A 20,280-nucleotide genomic window follows, 5' to 3' on the forward strand; every position below is an offset into this window, starting at 1 on the left:
GCCGAGAAAGCATGAACAAAAAGTTTTCAAAATTTGTTTCTCTTCCCTATTCTCGTTTAAATTCTGTGCTTTAAAATATGAACAAAGGCTAACTCATCAACCTCCTAAAATGTGACACACCTTGCATTGTATGAACATTCAGCTAAACCAAACCACTCAAAATACAATGCGTTTTGACAAGGATTCTTAAAGTACGTCACTAGCTGGATGGCTTGACCCAAAAACACTCTGTTACATGACCAAGACTTGAACTGTTTGAATTGCTTTAATTATACAGCTTTTGGGTCCTATCTACAGTTGCTGTTTAACCTCAGAAGAGAAAAAAAACAGATTCCAGGCTCTGCCTCTGACCTCCCTATTTCTCAAAGGCTGATCTCCAGAAGGAACCCTGTATTTCACCTACAAAACAAACTAATTCCCAGAATACAAGAATACTTAGCTACATCTTCAATTGCCTCAACCTGCAACTAAGTTACTAGGACAAAGACCAGTTATTCTGCCAGTCAAAGCCACCTGAAGGAACCTTCATTAGACATTGACTGACTGGGCTCTATTCACATGAATTAATGCCAATGTCTGTTCATGTTTTTTCGTAAATTGCAATTTGTAACTTCTTTCCGTTTCTTTCTCTGGCTTTCTACCTTGTATGCTCATGAGTGTGAATGTGTGTCGCAATCCATTCTGCAGGTTTTGAATGTGTTAATAAATCCTAGTTTTGTTTCACCTTTAAGATTTGCTGTGGGGTTATTGTTAACACTGGACTTCATAAACCGGGGTTTGGGAAACACATCACAGACTATTTCAACAAGGGAAAGGATACTAAGGAAACAAATTAAATTAGAAATTAATCTACCACTGTCACAGGCAGAAGAGGGGAACAGTAATGATAATTCAATTCACCTCGCCCTTGTGTCCATTATACATGCATTTCATACCTATCTCTTTGGCAAAAGATTTGCGTTGGACACCGACCACAAGCCACTGGAAATGATTTTGTAAAAATCATTGACCAGTGCAATGCCAAGATTGCAACATCTGTTGATAAAATCCAAGGTTATGACCGAGAGATCAGGTACCAGCCAGGTAACTTTATGTTCACATCTGAAGCACTTAACAGATTGCCTAACCCAGCAAAAACAGAAGATATATCTTTGGATCTACAAGTTGATTCCATTGACATCAAATTTGAAGTTGTTCTCCTAATTGATTTGGTATATTTTACCCAATTCAAATGCCAGCACCTAAAGGAAGAAATGGCGAAACATTCTACATTACAGAAATCGTGGAAGACCATTACTGAAGGATGGCTTAACTCAATTCAGTATGTCTACGAACACGAGACCATTTTAGCCTTAGCAGGACCAGCTAGGCATCTCCCAGGGAGTCATTTTTAAAGGCAGGCAGGTCATCATACTGGAATATTTGTGACCTGATATTTTTCAACAATTTCATCACTCACACATGGGCATAAATTGGCCGAGAAGACTCACAAGGGAGACAGTCTGTTGGCTGAGTATGAACAATGGCATTGAAGTCGTTGTCAAGAATTGCAAACCATGTCAAGAGCATATGCCAAGTCAGCACAAAGCGCCATTGATTCCATATGACGTTCCTTTTTATCCTTGGTCCAAAATAGCATCCAACTCCTTTCATGTCCATGGCACTGACTTCATCATCATCATCGACTACTTTACCACGAAGCCCATTATTTGAAAATTCCACAATACGTCAAGCATAACTGTTATACATGCTCTAGCTGCTATTTTCAGTTTATTTGGTATGCCTAGAGAGATCATTAGGGAGAACGGTCTGCAATTTATTGGTAAGCCATGTCAGAATGTGTGGGAAAGTGCAATATTGATCACACTACTACTTCTTCTCATTACCCCAGGTCTAATGGCTTAGCTAAACGAATGATTCACACAATGAAATCCTTAATTTTCAGATGTAGACAGACTAAGTAAGATATACACATTGCAACATTATATCTGTAACTGACACCTTTAAGTGCAACTATTCCATCACCAGCAGAGCTCATGTTCAGCAGACCAGTGCGCGCCAATCTACCTACCCTTACCCATTCTACTCTCTCAGAAACTAGACAGCAACTTTTAAAACTACAAAAGAAATGACCAACATGCACGATAAAAATGCAGATGCAGAAATGCCAGGTTTACAATTGGCACAAGTTCACATCCAGGATCCCACAGGAGGTACGTAGCAGCCAGCCGAGGTGACAAGCATTTATTCAGAACCAAGGTCCTATGAAGTCATTACACACAAATGCGCAACAGTGAGGTGTAACAGAGGACAAATCTGATCCATTCTAGCTCCTCAAACGCTGTGAAGTCCAATGCATCTAGGACAAAATCCTAAATGCAAGCAGGAGCAACATCCTAGAACGGTAATCCCACAGATCACTGTGAGCAATTAAAGAAAGCTTCAGACAAGGTTGCCATCACTATACACTTATGTAATGGTAACTAAACATGAACAGGCATTGTAAATAGTTATACTTCTTTGGAAGGGAGAAAAGTATATTTAAAAAAGGGAGATGTTGTAGTGTCTTTCAGGGACAGCATCATGCTGTCACTGGAAGGAATTGTGTTGTGTTTCACTTTGTGCCTCAGTTTCACTTTGGCCTGTGAGCAGAACACAGCACACACAAGCTTTCTACCTTTCTATATGTGTCTTCACGTGCATAGTTTAAATAATCAATGTGTTTATACAATATGTTATGAGTGACTGGTGTCTTTATGCCATTATAAAAATACTTGAATGCTTCCCATTCTCCCAGGTTTGGGGAGATAGGAAAGAGCTATTCACAACTCCAGGTAAGCCATTGTTAATAAGTTTCTGTTTAACATTATGGAAATGTGCATTGAATTTCAAATGTGTTCACATGTCTGGATATGTCTATTAGCAATCCACTTGGAGCCTTCTAGAAGCTTGACTATATTAAAGTTGTAAAAGGTCAGATGACTTTTGACAGCCATCTCTTGTGTCTATTTTCTTGTGTCTATTTAAAAAGATTAGTTTTTTTTTTACAAAATTTAGAATATCACAACTACCTGTTTGTGATACTTGGCATGAGTTGGGATGGCACTAAGTTGGCACAGGGGCTATAAAGGGCAATGGGGATAGATAGAGAGGCATAGGCTGGCATGGAGTGTATTAGGGACCAAGGGTAGGTAGAGGGCATAAGCTTGAATAGACAGTTTAAAGGGGCATGCAGGGGGAGTAGAGGGGCATGGGTTGGCATAGAGGATATGACAGGCAATGGGGGTGGCGAGTGGGAGGTATGATGCGGCATGAATTGGCATGGGGTGTCTGTGGGGGGTGAGGGCTAGAGGGCTGTTCTTCATTTTACTAATTTTATTATAACTGGAGCGAAGTCCCAAAGCACCAAGGCGGCTCTTCGAACCAGCATGCCTCAACATTCGGCAGCCCTTGTGGCTGCCTCGCACTGTTTGCAGGGGTGGCAGGCCCAACTCCAGTTAGCACCTGCACCCATCTCCCTCCAAACGAAAATCCAGCCGTTCAGGGACATTTCTCCTGTGTCAGGTTTGTGTAGTCGGGAATTTTCCTGACTGCAAAAATTTGGCCTAAGTTCTCTGCTTCCCTCACCAAGTTCAGTTGTGGCGTACAATGTTTCACAACCCTCTACCTAAAAAAAAAAATGCTGTTCTAAATTTCTTCCATTTTTAGTCATACGCTCTTTCATTTTAAACCCCTCAATCACTGATCTACACAGTAAATAAAAGCAGTTTCAGAAGAGATTCCTGTAATATATTACAACTCACTTCCAACCTCTTAGACATACCCTTAATTCCAAATCTGTTTCTTCCCTTCTAACCAGTTTCATTCCAATTTGCTAACATTTTGCTAACGCAAATCTCTGATCTTTTTACATAGTCTGCTGTGTTCTGGCACTTGGACAAAGGCTTTCTGAAAGTCCATGTACTCTACATCCTTTGCATCTGCCACTGGCACAAAGAACTATGAGGTGTATCAAATGCGATCTCTCTTTCTGAAATTTGTGTTGGATGCTTTTAATTATTTTTTCATATAAATATGAAGAAATATCACCTTTGATTAAAGACTCCAAATGTTTTTCCAACCATAGATGCCTGTAATTATCTGATTAGCTTTGTGCCCCTTTTTGAAACTGAGTATTACAATGGCCACTGTCCAGTCAGCACTTATCCATTCTCAGTGGAACTCATAATTTTTTTTTTCCCTCAATTCCCTCAGGAACCTTGGACGCATTCCATCAGCTCACAACGTCCTCTTTTAACTTGACTAACTTGTTCAATTTTTTTTTGTTCATTTATTTCTACCTGAAGCAGAATTTAACTTCGGCCCAACCCCTCTTTTGAAAACACTGACACAAAGTATTTGTTCAACATCCTTGACAATTTTTGTTCACTCGCTATTAACTCACTACCCTCTCCTTCTGGGGATCCCATCTCATTTTTATTGATATATATGTATAAAGTTTCACTGTAATTTTTAATTTTTTTGTGAACCTTCCTCATATTCCAGGCTTGCTTTCCCTTAATCCACTCTTAACTTTTCATTATTTTCATCATATTCTTTCTTCTTAGCATTTTAATCACACCTACAGGTACTATGTAACATTTTCAATTTTAGTTTGTTATAACCTTTGTTATTTATCTATTAATATGAAACAGAGAGAGATAATGAAAATCCTATACAAATCTTTATTAAGTCGCAGTTCGAACACAATATCCAGATTTAGATGCACCACTTTAAGAAAAATGTTAAGGTCACAAAGAGGGCACAGTGAGGCTTGCTAAGATATCAGCGATGATGAGAGAAGAGAGAAACATTTCACTACAACAGACAAGTTAAGAGGAAATGTCTGATGCAGGTGTTCCACATTATGAGGGGCTTTGATGAGGCAAATCAGAAAATTATTTCCACTGCTCAGTAAGTCAGTAAGGGGATCGGTTAGCTCAGTTGGCTAGATGGCTAGTGTGTGGTTTGGAATAATGCTACCAGCACAGGTTCAATTCACCTTCTGACTGAGGTATGCTTGGGTCCTGTCTCCTCGTCCTAACCCGGAGAATGGAAATCAAGAGCAAACCACCACTGACAAAAACTGCCAAGGAAACAGCTCAGGATGAAGCATGAGCAGACAAGGACCAGCCTTTAGTTGATGCACTGGCAGTAATCTTCCAAGAATCCTTAGATTCTGGTAAAGTCCCAGAGGATTGGAGAATGACCAATGTAACACCCTTATTTAAAAAGGTAGGGAGACAAAAAACAGGTAACTATTAGCCAGTTAGCTTATCATCTGTCATTGGGAAAATGTTGGAGTCTACTATAAAGGATATAATAGCAGAGCATTTAGAAATACATAATCTAATCAAGCATGGTTTCATGGAGGGGAAATCATGCCTTACAAATTTATGAGAATTCTTTGAGGAGGTAACAAGCAGGATAAAGGGGAAGCAGTAGATGCAATATATTTGATTTTCTAAAAGGCGTTCGATAAGGTACTGCACATAAGGCTACTTAATAAGGTAAGAGCCCATCGTGTTGGGGGTAGCATATTAGCATGGTTAGAGGATTGGCTGACTAATAGAAGACAGAGGATAGAATTTTGCCCTTGACGGGTGGGCGAACCCCACCGGCTATGCGCTTCCTGTGCTTGGGGAGGGGGGGGCGGATTCCCCAACTGTCGGAGTGCGCTCTTTCACGTGGCCATCTCCCTGAGGCAAAGTGCTGCCACAGGACGAAGTTCGTAAAAAAATCACCTACCCGCCTGCCCGTTGGGCCCGTGCGCCGAGCTGAAGTTCGCACAGGCCCCTCAAAATCGTTGACAGTTGGCAAGTTGAAGGCCTTAACGAAGCCTTTAATTAATGGTGGGTACACATCCCACTGCATAGTGTGCCTGCTGACCGAAATATCGCGAAGCCGCGCGCTGACGTCGGCACGCGACATATTAAGCGCTGGTGTGTGGGCTCCGCCACCCGCACGCCAGTCAGAAGATTCTGCCCAGAGAGATGGGATAAGGAGGGCATTTTCAGGATAGCAACCTGTAACTAGTGGAACATCACAGGGATCAATGCTGGGGCCTCAATTATTTCCAACATATATTAATGACTTAGATGAGGGAAGTGAATGTACTACAGCCAAGTTTGCAGATGACACAAAAATAGGTGGGAAGGCAAGTGGTGAGGGTGCCACAAGGCGTCTGCAGAGGGATGTAGACAGATTAAGTGAGTGAGCAAAAACTTCGCAGATGGAATATAATGTGGGAAAATGTGAGGTTATGCACTTTGACAGGAAGCATAGAAAAGCTGAATATTATTTAAATGGAGAAAAACTGCATAAGGCTGCAGCACAGAGGGATTTGGGAGTCCTTGTGCATGAATCCCAAAAAGCCAACATAAAAGCTCAACAGGTAATAGGGAAGGCAAATGGAATGTTGGCCTTTATTGCAAAGGGAACGGTGTATAAAAATAGGGAAGCTTTGCTAAAACTACGCAAGGCACTAGTTAGCCCACACCTAAAACACTGTTAACAATTTTGGTCCCCTTATCTAAGGAAAGATATATTGGCATTGAAGGCAATCCAGAGAAGGCTCACTGGGTTGATCCTGGGTATGGAGGGATTTTCTTATGAGGAGAGGTTGAGTAGGTTGGGCCTGTACTCATTGGAGTTTAGAAGAATGAGAGGCAACCTTATTGAAACATATAAGATTCTTAGGGGGCTTGACAGGGTAGATGCTGAGAGGTTGTTTTTCCTTGTGAGAGAGTCTAGGACCAGAGGGCATAATCTCAGAGTAAGGGGCTGCCCATTTAAGACAGAGATGAGGAGAAATTTCTTCTCTCAGAGGGTAGTGAACCTGCGGAATTATTTACTGCAGAGGGTTGTAGAGGCTGGGTCGTTAAGTATATTCAAGGGTGAGATAGACAAATTTTTAATCAATAAGGGAATCAAGGGTTATGGGGAAAAGGTAGGAAAGTAGAGTTGAAGATGATCTCATTGAATGGCGGAGCAGACTTGATAGGCCGAATGGCCTACTTATGCTCCTATGTCTTATGGTCTTTGGGCAGGGCACACATAGGGCAGAATCTTCAGGGGGGGGGCCTGTTCGCCGAGGCGTAAAATGACACGGGCTGAGACAGCTGCGCACCCACCGAACTGTTAAAGGCCTATTAACGCCATTTAAAAAGCCACTTAAGCAATTACCTGAGCTGCCCATCCAACCTTAAGGTTGACGGGCAGGCGAAGAGCCCAGGCGGCCTTCGCATTTTTCATGGAACCTCATCCACGTGCGGGATGGGGTTTTTTTTGAATGATTTTAAATTTTCACAAAAATGTTTATTAAAATTAATGCACATGTCCCAACTCATGTGACAGTTTCACATGAGGGTACATGTCATGAAAATTTTTTCACCATTTTATTAAACTGTTTAACCTTAAAACGTATCTCGGTGCCTCAGGGAGATTTCTGCACTCCCGAATCAGGCAACCACCACCACCCCCCCACCCCCACCCCAGCTCACACAGGGATTGCATAGCGCTTCCAGGCGAGTCAGCTGTGCACCTGCCAACCTATCAACGGCCTAGTGAGGCAATTTAAAAAGTAATTAACATCATTAGTGGACCTGCCCGTCCAACCTTAAGGTTGGCGGGCAGGCTGGGAGCCCTAGCGGGCTCCAGAAAAAGCATGAAACCTCATTCACAGGTGAGATGAGGTTTCATGAGGGTATTTAAATTTTTAATAAAGGTTTCAGTTAAAGTTATGGACATGTCCCAACTCATGTGACAGTGTCACATGAGGGGACATGTCAGGGAAATCTTTCTAGCATTGTTATTGCAAATTTTAATTTGGATCCAATCTCCCTGAGGCAGCACTTAGCCTCAGGGAGCTCAGTGCGCTCTTTCGTGGGCATGTGCGAAAGAGCGCACTCCCAGCTCAGGGAATCCCCAACACCCTCCCCCCGCCCCCCCCCAACCACCGCCCACACAGAGAGCACACAGCGTGTCCTGGCAGACATCAAGCTGGGCGGGCCTTAATTGGCCTGCCCGCGTAAAATGACGGTGCACCCCCAATCGGGGGTACCGATCGGAGGTGCGCCCACCTGTGGCGCTCCTACACTTCCCCCCACAAGGGGAAGATTTTTCCCATTCACTCACAGACGCTCACTCACACCCACACACGGTGATTCAAATGTTTTGAACTGTTTTTGAAAGAAACTATTCCAAAAAAACCCAATCACTCGACCAAGCTAAAGCCTCCTCCAGTTAGTGCTGGTATGAAGAGTGGTTTGGGGCACTAGCAGTGGAAGCAGCGAAAGGCAATTTTGCTCAAGACTATCGGACAAGCAAGAGGACAGATCTGATCAGTGCCAGCATACATGGGAACACAACTAGGCAGACACAAATTGAATTAAATACCCCTTCATTTATATAGCCTTCTGCATATGCAGAAAAGCATTTCAGCATCTTACAATGAGGAAGAAAGAATAAATGAGCAGAGAGAAATGGTGAAGCTTAAACAGGAATTAATGGTGTGGCTGGAAGGCTTGTCGATGCTTCTTATAGCAGGAAAGTGGGTGACAAGGTCAACACAACTTGATCTAAAATTTCAAAGAGCAAAAGTGCAAATGACCAGCCAACAATGGTGAAGGAAAGTGTCTGAAGACTAGAGAATCTATGCAAAAACGTGCATCAGGAGATCACTGATAAGGTGGGATGAAGTCTCGCAGTGATTTGAAAGCAAGCTGAAGAATTTTGAACCTGATGTTCTGAGGCAAGCGGAACCAGTGAAGTTTGTAGAAAAATGGGTGATTGAAGGTACATGACTTACTGCAAGTTCCTGCATTTGGAATGAGTTGAAAGCGATGAAAGACTATCTCAGAGGCTGGATAACAAGACATTGTAAAAATCAAGCCTTGAGGTGATGAAGACATGAACTAGAATGAGGTAAACATGGAAAACAAAACAAAAATACCTGGAAAAACTCAGCAGGTCTGGCAGTATCTGTGGAGAGGAACACAGTTAACGTTTTGAGTCCGTATGACTCTTCAACAGAACTAAGGAAAAATAGAAAAGAAGTGAAATATAAGCTGGCTTAAGGAGGGGAGGAACAGTGTTGGACAAGAAGAGCTGGATAGGGGGCCAGTGATAGGTGGAGATAACCAAAAGATGTCACAGTCAAAAGGACAAAGAGGTGTTGAAGGTGGTGATATTATCTAAAGGAATGTGCTAATTAAGGGTAGAAAGCAGCACGAGGAAGGTACAGATAGCCCTAGAAGGAATCGAAATAGGCTAAAAGGTAGAGATAAAACAATGGATGGAAATACATTTAAAAATAACAGAAATAGGTGGGGAAAAAAAAAAATCTACATAAATTATTGGAAAAAACAAGGAGGAGGAAGAAGAAAAGGAAAGTGAGTGGGGATGGAGGACAGAGTTCAGAATCTAAAATTGTTGAACTCAATATTCAGTCCGGAAGGCTGTAAAGTGCCTAGTCGGAAGATGAGGTGCTGTTCCTCCATTTTGCGTTGAGCTTCACTGGAACAATGCAGCAAGCCAAAGGTAGACATGAGGGCAAGAGAGCAGGATGGAGTGTTAAAATGGCAAGTGACAGGGAGGTCTGGGTAATGCTTGTGGACAGACCAAAGGTGCTCTGCAAAGCGGTCACCCAGTCTGCGTTTGGTCTCTCCAATGTAGAGGAAACCGCATTGGGAGCAACGAATGCTGTAGGCTAAGTTGAGGGAAGTGCAAGTGAAATGCTGCTTCACTTGAAAGGAGTGTTTGGGCCCTTGGACGATGAGGAGAGGGGAAGTAAAGGGGCAGGTGTTGCACCTTCTGCGGTTGCATGGGAAGGTGCAATGGGAAGGGGTTGAGGTGTAGGAGGTGATGGAGGAGTGGACCAGGGTGTCCTGGAGGGAACGATCTCTGCTGAATGCCGCCGGGGGATGGGGGGGGTGAAGGGAAGATGTGTTTGGTGGTAGCATCATGCTGGAGTAGGGGAAATGGCGGATGATGATCCTTTGAACGTGGAGGCTGGTGGGGTGATAAGTGAGGACAAGGGGAACCCTATCATGTTTCTGGGAGGGAGAGGAAGGTGTGAGGGCGGATGCGCGGGAGATGGGCCGGACATGGTTGAGGGCCCTGTCAACCACCATGGGTGGAAAACCGCGGTTAAGAAAGAAGGAGGACATGTCAGAGGAACTGTTTTTGAAAGTGGCATCATCAGAACAGATGCAACGGAGGCGAAGGAACTGAGAGAATGGGATGGAGTCCTTACAGGAAGCGGGGTATGAGGAGCTGTAGTTGAGGTAACTGTGGGAGTCGGTAGGCTTGTAACGGATATTGGTGGACAGTCTATCACCAGAGATTGAGACAGAGAGGTCAAGGAAGGGAAGGGAAGTGTCAGAGATGGACCATGTGAAAATGATGGAGGGGTGGAGATTGGAAGCAAAATTAATAAATTTTTCCAGGTCCAGACGAGAGCCTGAAGCAGCACCAAAATAATCATCGATGTACCGGAGAAAGAGTTGTGGGAGGGGGCCAGAGTAGGACTGGAACAAGTAATGTTCCACATACCCTATAAAGAGACAGGCATATCTGGGGCCCATGCAGGTACCCATTGCCACACCTTTTATTTGGAGGAAGTGAGAGGAGTTTAAGGAGAAATTGTTCAGTGTGAGAACAAGTTCAGCCAGACGGAGGAGAGTGGTGGTGGATGGGGATTGTTCGGGTCTCTATTCGAGGAAGAAGCAGAGAGCCATCAGACCATCCTGGTGGGGGATGGAGGTGTAGAGGGATTGGACGTCCATGGTGAAGAGGAGGCTGTTGGGGCCAGGGAACTGGAAATTGTTGATATGATGTAGGATGTCAGAGGAATCACGGATGTAGATGGGAAGGGACTGGACAAGGGGAGAGAGAATGGAGTCAAGATAGCAAGAAATGAATTCCGTGGGGCAGGAATAGGCTGACACAATCGGTCTGCCGGGATAGTTCTGTTTGTGGATTTTGGGTAGGAGGTAAAACCGGGCCATCCGAGGTTGGGAGACTATCAGGTTGGAAGCTGTGGAAGGAAGATCTCCAGAGGAGATGAGGTCAGTAACAGTCCTGGAAACAATGGCTTGTTGTTCAGTGGTGGGGTCATGGTCCAGGGGGAGGTAGGAGGAAGTGTTTGCACATTGACGCTCGGCCTCTGCGAGGTAGAGGTCAGTGCGCCAAACAACAACAGCACCACCCTTGTCAACGGGTTTGATGACAATGTCAGGGTTGGACCTGAGAGAACGGAGTGCAGCAAGTTCAGAGAGAAACAGGTTAGAATGGGTGAGAGGAGCAGAGAATTTGAGATGACTAATGTCACGCAGACAGTTCTCAATGAAAAGATCAAGTAAACATGGAGGCAGGCAATGTTACAAAGGTTTGAATGTGAGGCAGGAACTCTATTATGATGAGTTCAAGAGGAATAGCCTAAATCAACGTGCTGGAAATTGTATTACAGGTGGAAATAATCGCTGTTTCACAGGGATACAGAGATTTTGTGCTAATAGATGGTACGTTCAGTAGGAGAATGTAGAAAAGACATGCAAAATGGTGAGCATTGTAAAAGAAAGCCCAAATACACCTGGAGCACTGAAAGGAGAAGGCAGCAAAGCAGCAGAGCTTTGAAAATACAAACATAAGTTATAGTACTGAAGAGAAAGAAAATAAAACAGTTTGCTGAAAGTTTGAGAGAAGGAAGATCAAATATGTGGTGACTTGGGTGGAGTATAATCGGGAAGAATGGCCTAATTCTGTGTCATATATTTCTGTGCAGCAGTTCGAGTAGGCAACTTGTCACCACCTCCTTAAGGGCAATTAGGGACGGGCAATAAATGCTGGCCTAGCCAGCGATGCCCACATTTTGTATATAATTTTTAAAAATGCTCTCTCAACCTATACTGCCACTTTCAATTACTTTTTAAAAATCCTTTCTTGGGATGTGGGCATCGCTGGCTAGGCCAGCATTTACTATTCAATCCTAATTGCCCTTGAGGTGGTGGTGGTGGTGGTAAGCCGCTGCAGGCCATGTGGATATAGGTGCACTCACAGTGCTGTTAGAACGAGAGTTATAGTTGCAAGTGAGGATGGTCTGTGACTTGGAGGGGAACTTGCAGGTGGTGGTGTCCCATGCATCTTCTTCCCTTGCCCTTCTAGGTGATGGAGATCATGAGTTAGGAAGGTGCTGTCGAATGAGCTTTAGTGAGCTGCTGCAATGCTGAAAGGTTGAGAGGAGGAAAATTAAATCTGAGGTGACTTGTGTGGAGTATAATTCGGAAGAATGGCTTATTTCTGTGCCGCATATTCTATGAATATATCTTTGCAAAGACTGGAGTTTAATTAATGTACGATCTCATCCCCACATGTTACAGTAAAGCTACAAGAAGTCAGAAACAGCACTTTAACAAAAGGTGCTCAATGACCAAAACTTGTTTGTTAATCCTTCCTCTACCACAGTTGAAGTTTTATTTTACAAAGGTTATCATGCTATAGGCTACTCTGTTTGAGTCAGATAAAACAGGCCTTTTAGCTCCATTTTTAAAAAATGCATTTGCGAAGATGAAACAGTCACTTTAATGCTGTTGATTTCTAGAAACAGACACAGAAAAAACTTGAGACAGTTAAGTTGGGAAAGACATGTATATCGCCGTTCCTTCACTGTCGCTGGGTCAAAATCCTGGAGCTCCCTCCCTAACAGCAATGTGGGTGTACCTACAGCATCAGGACTGCAACGATTCAAGGAGGTATCTCACCACCACCTTCTCAAGGGCAATTAGTGATGGGCAATAAATGTTGGCCTAGTGATGCACTCATCCCATGAATGAAGTTAAAAAAAACATGCTTTTTGCTGGGCATATTTTTTCAGTATAAACAGATGATCTGTCCCACTGGAAAAAAAAACTTTAAAGATGTTTTCAAAGTAACTCTGTACAATATAGATAAGGTATGAGATAAAAACAAGAGTAAAGGTCACTTAAGGTTTCTATTGATAGGAACGTATTTTAAAAATGCTAAAATTTGTCTAACAGCAGTGGGTTCCATGCTATTTCCCACAGACCGATGAGGGAGCAGGAGGGTCAGGCCAAAGCTGCAAGCTGCACAATGTTGGCATGAGGGTCAAGTTACTCCTCTGTTCTTCTTTTTGAATCCAAAGTTTCATCTGAAGAATTTTGCAATCTATACAGAAAATTCCATTGGTTTTCTTGCACCACTTAGGAGTTGACAAAGTTACCTCTCCTCTGGGCACAAGGAGCGGTTCTGACAGACTAATGAACACAATTGTGCAAGTGTCACAGAGGCTTATGTGAAGAGGTATGGTTTTCTCTGCTTTACCAGAGAGACAGCAAACAGCCACCACTGGGCCTACAAGTGGCATTTTGTGTGTCATTTTCAGACCAGGTCTTAGCACACCAATACTGTTTTGCACTGTTTATACTTAAAGGCTCTGCGAGACATCAGGGAAATATTGAAAAGTAATCTTGAATGAAAAATAAACAACCGAGTTCCCATCTGCGCTTAATATAACCATGTCTATTTGTTTTTATTTCTTTACTGGAGCCATTTATTTTTGCATATCTAGGAGTGAAATGAAGGAGAAAGATAGTTTTGAATGCTCTGGGACAAAGCATTGGGCAAGAATGTATTTGCAATGAGCTGGTATAAACAACTTCCACCCCCATATACATAGTATTTATATAACAGAGAGATCAGAGAGGCAAGGAGCAGCTTCTTAATCTTGCCTACTCGTAGGAACATGCTTGGTTACAATCAGGAAGTTCCTGGCAATTCTTGATGAACAGCTTCTGTGGTTAACTGCTTCCTGGTTTACAGTATAATGAGCAATTGGTACAATATTTAGTTATGCCTTCTTCTTTTCTCCTACTGGAGCGTTTTACATGTATGATTCCAAGGTACAGTTCTAAAGCCAACCTTTCCTTTATTAAATAATGCATTATTCAGATAACTGCAAATCTAAAGCAAAGAAAAAAAATGTTGTTTAAATTGCACAACATGAGAGTGCAAAGCTTTTGGCATAACTTACAAAGCACCTATACCCAAAAGATATCGTAAAAATAAAATACAATATGGTCTTCTCTCTGTGACTGACCTGTGTATTTCCAGAATTTTCTGTTTTTTTATAAGTCCTTCAAATGCAAATAGGCTGTTACAATTTTTTGTTATAATGTGGAGTTGTTTTCAGTGGAAATGTATCCACTATGATAAAACAGTCAGGATTTTGGATTTGCTGAGCTTGTATTATGTAGATACAGACCAAACAACTGCATAGGCAAGATTTACAGCTGCTTGTGAAAAGCCATGAGCCAAACTTTGAACATTTTTCCCAAGTGAGAAGGTCAAAAACTTTAAATTTAATTGCAAACTTGCATGGATGAGTACAGGGAGATAACCCGATAATATAAAAATGTATTTCATATAGCAGGTTCTTTAAATCATTAAAGATTTGTTATAATAGAAAGAAAAGATGAAATATTTCTACCTTAATTGATTCCTTATCTCTGGTTCATTATTCTCTCTCATTGATGTTTCCATACCATGATGATGATGATTGCTTAAAATCTCCTAATAAAGATTTTAAAGATCCATAAACAATTATGTAAATTACATATTTTAACAATAGAATATGTAAGCATTAATTTTATAAGGGAAAATATAACAAACCGTAAATATTTACAGTAGAGAAACAGCCTGTTGGCTAATCAAGTCTATGGCAGTATATTTCTCCACCTGATGCACCTAATCCCTATCTACTCTGCAACTTGCTCCCATGTTTCTTTATTTCTCAAGCAAATGTTTTGTTCCCTTTTTAAAGAATTTATGGAATCTGGTTCATAGCTGTTTTATGACTGAGAGGTAAGCATTCTATAAAGAAATAGTTTCATGCTGTGTAAATGTTTGTATCCCCAATACCATTAAACAATAATAAATTATTCTATGAATATTTCTATACTGCCTCCATTTTGTTGCAATTGCTCATTGTTACATTTTCATGGAAGGAACATGCGCTTGTTAGAAATTTTCCTTCAAACTGAGGGTACCTACAGAACATAGTGGTATGCTGCTGGCTGAAAAACAAATCTGCAGTATTAAATGCAAGATGGTCTCAGCCAGATTATTACTGATTCAATCGAATGTTTTTGCTTTTCTGCCCCTGATTTCATGGCCTCTTCCATCTTGATCAGTTCAATCCACATTAATTGCAGATCATCAATAATTCTGTTACATAATCACAGTAAATCCTGGGTAAAAGCTGACAATTAACAGAGCTGGTTTTGTATGAAAGGCTGGTAATAGTTCATAAATATAACTAAAATAAGATGAACCAATGCTGTGAGTAATTGTAGTTATTTTATTATTTTGTACAATTCCAAATTGCATAATTATTAAAATGTCAAGTTACACTGATTGAGTTCAATCGTAACTACTGTTCTGTACATTCTTGCCGTGCAATAAACAGTATAATGATTTGTGTCTGGCCTTGTCTTAAGAGGTACCTTGCTTTGCCTTCAAAACAATTGCAGAGACAGACATGGGGTCACAAGCAAAAGACAGGACTATCCAGTTCAAATCACATGGAAATACTATTGTTGCAACCCCGTCAACAATAAAGTGCTACGCTACTTAACAGAAGTGACTAGCACCACTGTATCTAAATGAATATTTAAAGCAAGACCCCCAAACTTCTAATCATCATACTACACATAATATACAATGTCTTCTTATTACAGCAGAATAACTCATAAGTGCTCGCCAAGCTGTGATACCAGTTATTCATTTGTCTAATCTCTAATTGGTATGTCAACTATAAAGATGATTTACAGCTTTCTGTACAAATACCATATAGTTCACTCAATGGTATATTCAGCAAGTCTCCTGAGGCCTGTTGTTATGTGATGGACACTGTAAATTACCATCATTAAGCTAAATTGCCAAAACAGTGCCAACAAATCTGTTGACTGACAGCAAATCTGGTCTCTGGTGCAATAGCTTGCCAGTAAAGTTTAAAAACAGGATTTTCTCATTATATTTTAATAAATTCAAGATCCACCAGATTAGGAACCTTATTAGTTTTGCACAATGCCCCTGGACAGTTTAAACTATGCTGTAGCAATCATCAGAGACAATGCATAATGTACCTATCAAAATAACTTCCATCAATTTAAGGAAGCTCAAGGGATTTAATTTTAATAACTAGTTCCCTAATATCCTTTGTGACAACAATACAAACAGGTTATTCTGTTGAGTTACATTACCATTGAAGTACAATATACCAATAATCCAGGAAAATATATATCAATGTTAACCCAAATTCTAACAGCTTCTCCACACAGAATACAATTCTGTTGTTCATAAATTTTAACAGGAATACAGATATATCAGACATTCAATTAGTCCTCTTTTAAACATGGTCTTTTTTTAAGTTTAAACTCACCTGGTCATCTTCAGGTCTGTGGTATAAGAACGTTTCCCCATATGGGCTGATAGGCGTTGACTTATTTTTATCTGCTGCTTTGAAGAAGAAAAGTAAAATATTTTAGATGAACTAACTCTGGATATTTAAAGCCTTACCTTGCACAATAACTTCTACAATAACAGGTCAACACTAAATATTGAAACTACTATATTATCTTAATGTCATAAAAATGACTATCAAATATATATAAGTACACACACAGAACAGCAGTTAACTTGGAGAGAATAAGGAGGCAACACAATGAAATTAGAATGTAGCTTTAAGTCTATGAGCCAAATTCAAAGACTAAGAAATACACCTAGATCCTGAGATAATGTTAACACATTTCAATTTTGTCCTTGCACATTATAAAATATATTAACATATCTAATTTGGTGATTTGATTGAAATTTGTTAAGACATCAATAGGACCTGCCCTACAATCATTCTGCCATGACAATCAAAAACCTGTACTTAAAGCATTTTGCAGTAGGCAAGCAGGAGAAATGGCATTCATTAATCAAGTGTCGAAAAATACATCACTAATTGTCAAGAGATGCACGGAAGTTGCAGTTTCACCTACATCCTCTGCATCCTCAACAAGCAAAAATAACACCTAAGTACATGCCATATTGATCAAAATAAACCGAAGCATCAGTGAAAGGAATTTGTACAAGAGGCCAACATGTGAAGGGTAAATGAAAAATTACTCCCGAGAATCACACGAGATGTAAAACTGATAGCCCAAAGACTTTGTTGGCCCAGGAGGGACCATAGTAAGCAGGGCATCAAGTTCAAGAATATGAAGTTTAAATGTTTTATTCAGTATCATCATCTCTCTAACGGTAATGTGCAACAGCATAAATATTCAGTCTCAAGAGAATCATAAACAGAGAGCCAATTAGCCAAGAATTTTGTTCAATGTCCTCCTTTCTCCTCTCCTTTTCAGAAGATGCTGATTCATGATCAGATACAATTTCATCAAGTGTCTCTCACACTCCAGTACCTTAATTTAATCATAAGAGACTCAATAGTAAGCATCAGTCTGCTATTCAATCATGTTAGTGTCATAGCTGAGATCGATCCTATCTTCAACAACCCATCATGCGCGTGCAGAGAAACACTGGATGGTGCTCAGAAGTGAGAATGTCATCTGATATTCCTCTTCCTTAGATCTGGGAACAGTGGCTATCCTCCTGTAACCCTCCACTGATCATCCATTTTAAAAACTGCTGGCACCTAGTTTCAAGATGCCATCATTAAGGAAACAAAAACAATTGAAAGTGAAAGAAAATAGAGGAGTAGGAGCTGGGCCCTAGGGTTGGACAAACAGACAAACCAACCTTCAAGACAAAGCATGAACAAGTGGGAACAGTAACCTGAGAATGCATATTTCTCTTGTCAACTTAATGGCCTGGATTTTTCCTTTATGCATAAGGGGTGTAAAATTGCCTTGTGCAACATTGGTACAGAGGCCTTGGGCCACTCTATATGCCTGTCCCATGTGGTGTTGCCAGATAAAAAAGAGCAACCCGTGTGAGCCGGGAAACCTCAAATAGACTCTATCTTGATATCACACAGGCCAACCAGGTGACATAACACCAGGATTCAAAATAGCCATGAACTTATTAAATGGTACAGCAACTTGATGAGTTGAATGGCCTAGTCCTGTTCCTTGTTCTTATGATCTTGTCATTAAATTTGGTTAAAAATAATGTGCAGGCTGCTCTTCATTGTTCACTCTGCAAACAACAAGCACAAGTGCATGAAACTGAAAGATAGGGCCTAGACAAGAGTTATTTAAAGAGCCAGGCACCCAATTTTCAGGCACAGTTATTTTTTGGAACTTTTTCTATTGCAAAGTGTCTCTAAGATCTTTGAAGTGGTTTGGATTTTCCAGAGAATGTTGCAGCATAATCATAGGTTAGGGGACAGAGGATTTGGTGACCTGTGCACACAAAGATTGCAACAAGTATAGGGGCAGTAGGGGCTGTGCCTATGGGTCTGTAACACAACAGGGAAATGGAGCAGAGGCTATGGAGAGGGCAAGCTCTGTATCATCACTTCTGCCAACTTGGAGCAGGACTCCTCCATGCCCCTTGACAGTGACAGGAGGCTGTCTGGCAGGCCCATCAATGCAGTTATCATCTCAATCTATATGACTAATCAGCAATCGTCTGTATTCTGGACCATCAAGGTACTCATCTCAGCGTCTGCAGCAGAACTAGTCTGTGACTCGTCCTCCAGGGAGCTGGCAAACAAGCTGTCCTTTACTCCTGGTCTGGCTGCAGGCCAGGTCATGCCCAGTTGACTCATCACATGCGGATCTCAACTCTATATTAGCCTCTGAGCTACGTGCAATGCCAATATCTGAGCTGGTGGCTGCAAGCTTCAGATCAAGTGAAGAGGCTTCTTCATTAGTGCTGTGTCGCTTCTTTCCTTCCTCTACCTGGGACTCCTGTGGTGACAGTCCTTGGGATGTCTGAAAGCAAGAATCAGAAGGAGTTTAAGATAAGGGGAGGGATTTGGGGTGGATAGCAAGGAGAACATCAATTACTGCTTGTTCATCCTGCCAGATTGCACAATGATGGTGAGCTGAGAGTTGAGAAGGGGCATACAGCAAAAAGATAAAGTCACCCTCAATGTTCTCAACCATGCCAGAGGCCCCGTTGCGCAGCCAGTCTCCTGATGCTGAGAACGGTCATGTCTATGGAGTTCAGGAGATGTAGGCATCCTTTTGGCGACCGGTTCCATTCTGCTCCAATCGATTGTGTGCCATCTAGTTCAGCAAGAGTGACGGTAGAAAACTGTTGGGTGATGTACCTTCCACAGCTGAATAGTTGGTGGTATGTGGAGGCAGAGGGAGGTCAGTGTGAGTATAGCAGCATCAACAGGTAATGTGAAGGCGAGGTGGAGTATCTGGATGTTAGGCTTGAGTCCTGAGTGCCAGGGAGAGCTGATGGTGGTGTGCTCCATTGGAAGCTGGTGTTGTGGTGCATAGGTGATGCCATGTGAAGATGTATTCACTAACCTCGACCACACACAAGGTTATTAGACTTCTTGTGGTAGTGCTGCCAGATCTTTGGGCCCAGGCTCTGGGAGTTGCCATTCCTGGCCACCTCTTCCCAATCCCTTTTGGGGTTGGTTCTTGAGAGGCCCCTGCCCGTCATTCTGACGGTAGAACACTTTCTCTGCCCTGATGTTTACTTTGCAATAATTTATATTGCAATAATATTTTTGTGCAGTCTCTCTTTAAATTACAACTTGCCCTTAAGAAGAGTAGAATGCCTCTACCACTTGGTCTATAAACAACACTATTGCTGCCCTCTGATGAGCACAGTAGCCACAAGTAGCTTGCAGTCACAGAGAGCATTGTGGGACTCACTCAGCTCTATGTTACAATCATGCATATGAGGTGGGTACACCAAATTTCCTGTTGCTATCTCAATCTGCATGGGTACAGGAAGGTCAGGAATCTTGACCGCTGCGCCGAAATGAGCAACCCAATATTGAAAAAGGATTTGATCTTCTGTTTTCCTACTTTTCCCCTCAGCCCATGCCAAAGCAGTATTGAGTTATCAACGCTTTATAGATGCTGAAGAGCCAATTTGATGAAATTGCAATCCCACGGCAGAGTCTCATCCAGTAGAACTGTATATCGAAAGTGTATACACACCCCCCAAACTTTGTGGCCCATTCAAATAAAGAGATTTTAATGATAAAAGAACCCAGATTTTCTGAACTCACTCCTGGCAAAAGAG

The 20,280-nt window shown here is 41.7% G+C and overlaps 1 protein-coding gene across 9 annotated transcripts in view; it reads right to left on the reverse strand.

Moving 5' to 3' along the window:
- arap2 (ArfGAP with RhoGAP domain, ankyrin repeat and PH domain 2) overlaps positions 1-20,280 on the reverse strand; it is a 461,240-nt gene that overhangs the window by 336,604 nt on the left and 104,356 nt on the right. For 6 of the 9 annotated variants that reach the window (XM_041205604.1, XM_041205711.1, XM_041205523.1 and 3 more), the window contains 2 exons: positions 16,499-16,575; positions 14,546-14,628 (listed from right to left, as the gene is read on the reverse strand). In XM_041205604.1, coding sequence (XP_041061538.1) covers positions 14,546-14,628; positions 16,499-16,575 — 160 coding nt within the window. The remainder of the gene's footprint in view (positions 1-14,545; positions 14,629-16,498; positions 16,576-20,280) is intronic. The other 3 variants (XM_041205793.1, XM_041205626.1, XM_041205381.1) reach the window with 1 other exon arrangement.

Source organism: Carcharodon carcharias, chromosome 1 (genome assembly GCF_017639515.1).
Source record: "Carcharodon carcharias isolate sCarCar2 chromosome 1, sCarCar2.pri, whole genome shotgun sequence".
Classification (NCBI taxonomy): Eukaryota; Metazoa; Chordata; class Chondrichthyes; order Lamniformes; family Lamnidae; genus Carcharodon; species Carcharodon carcharias.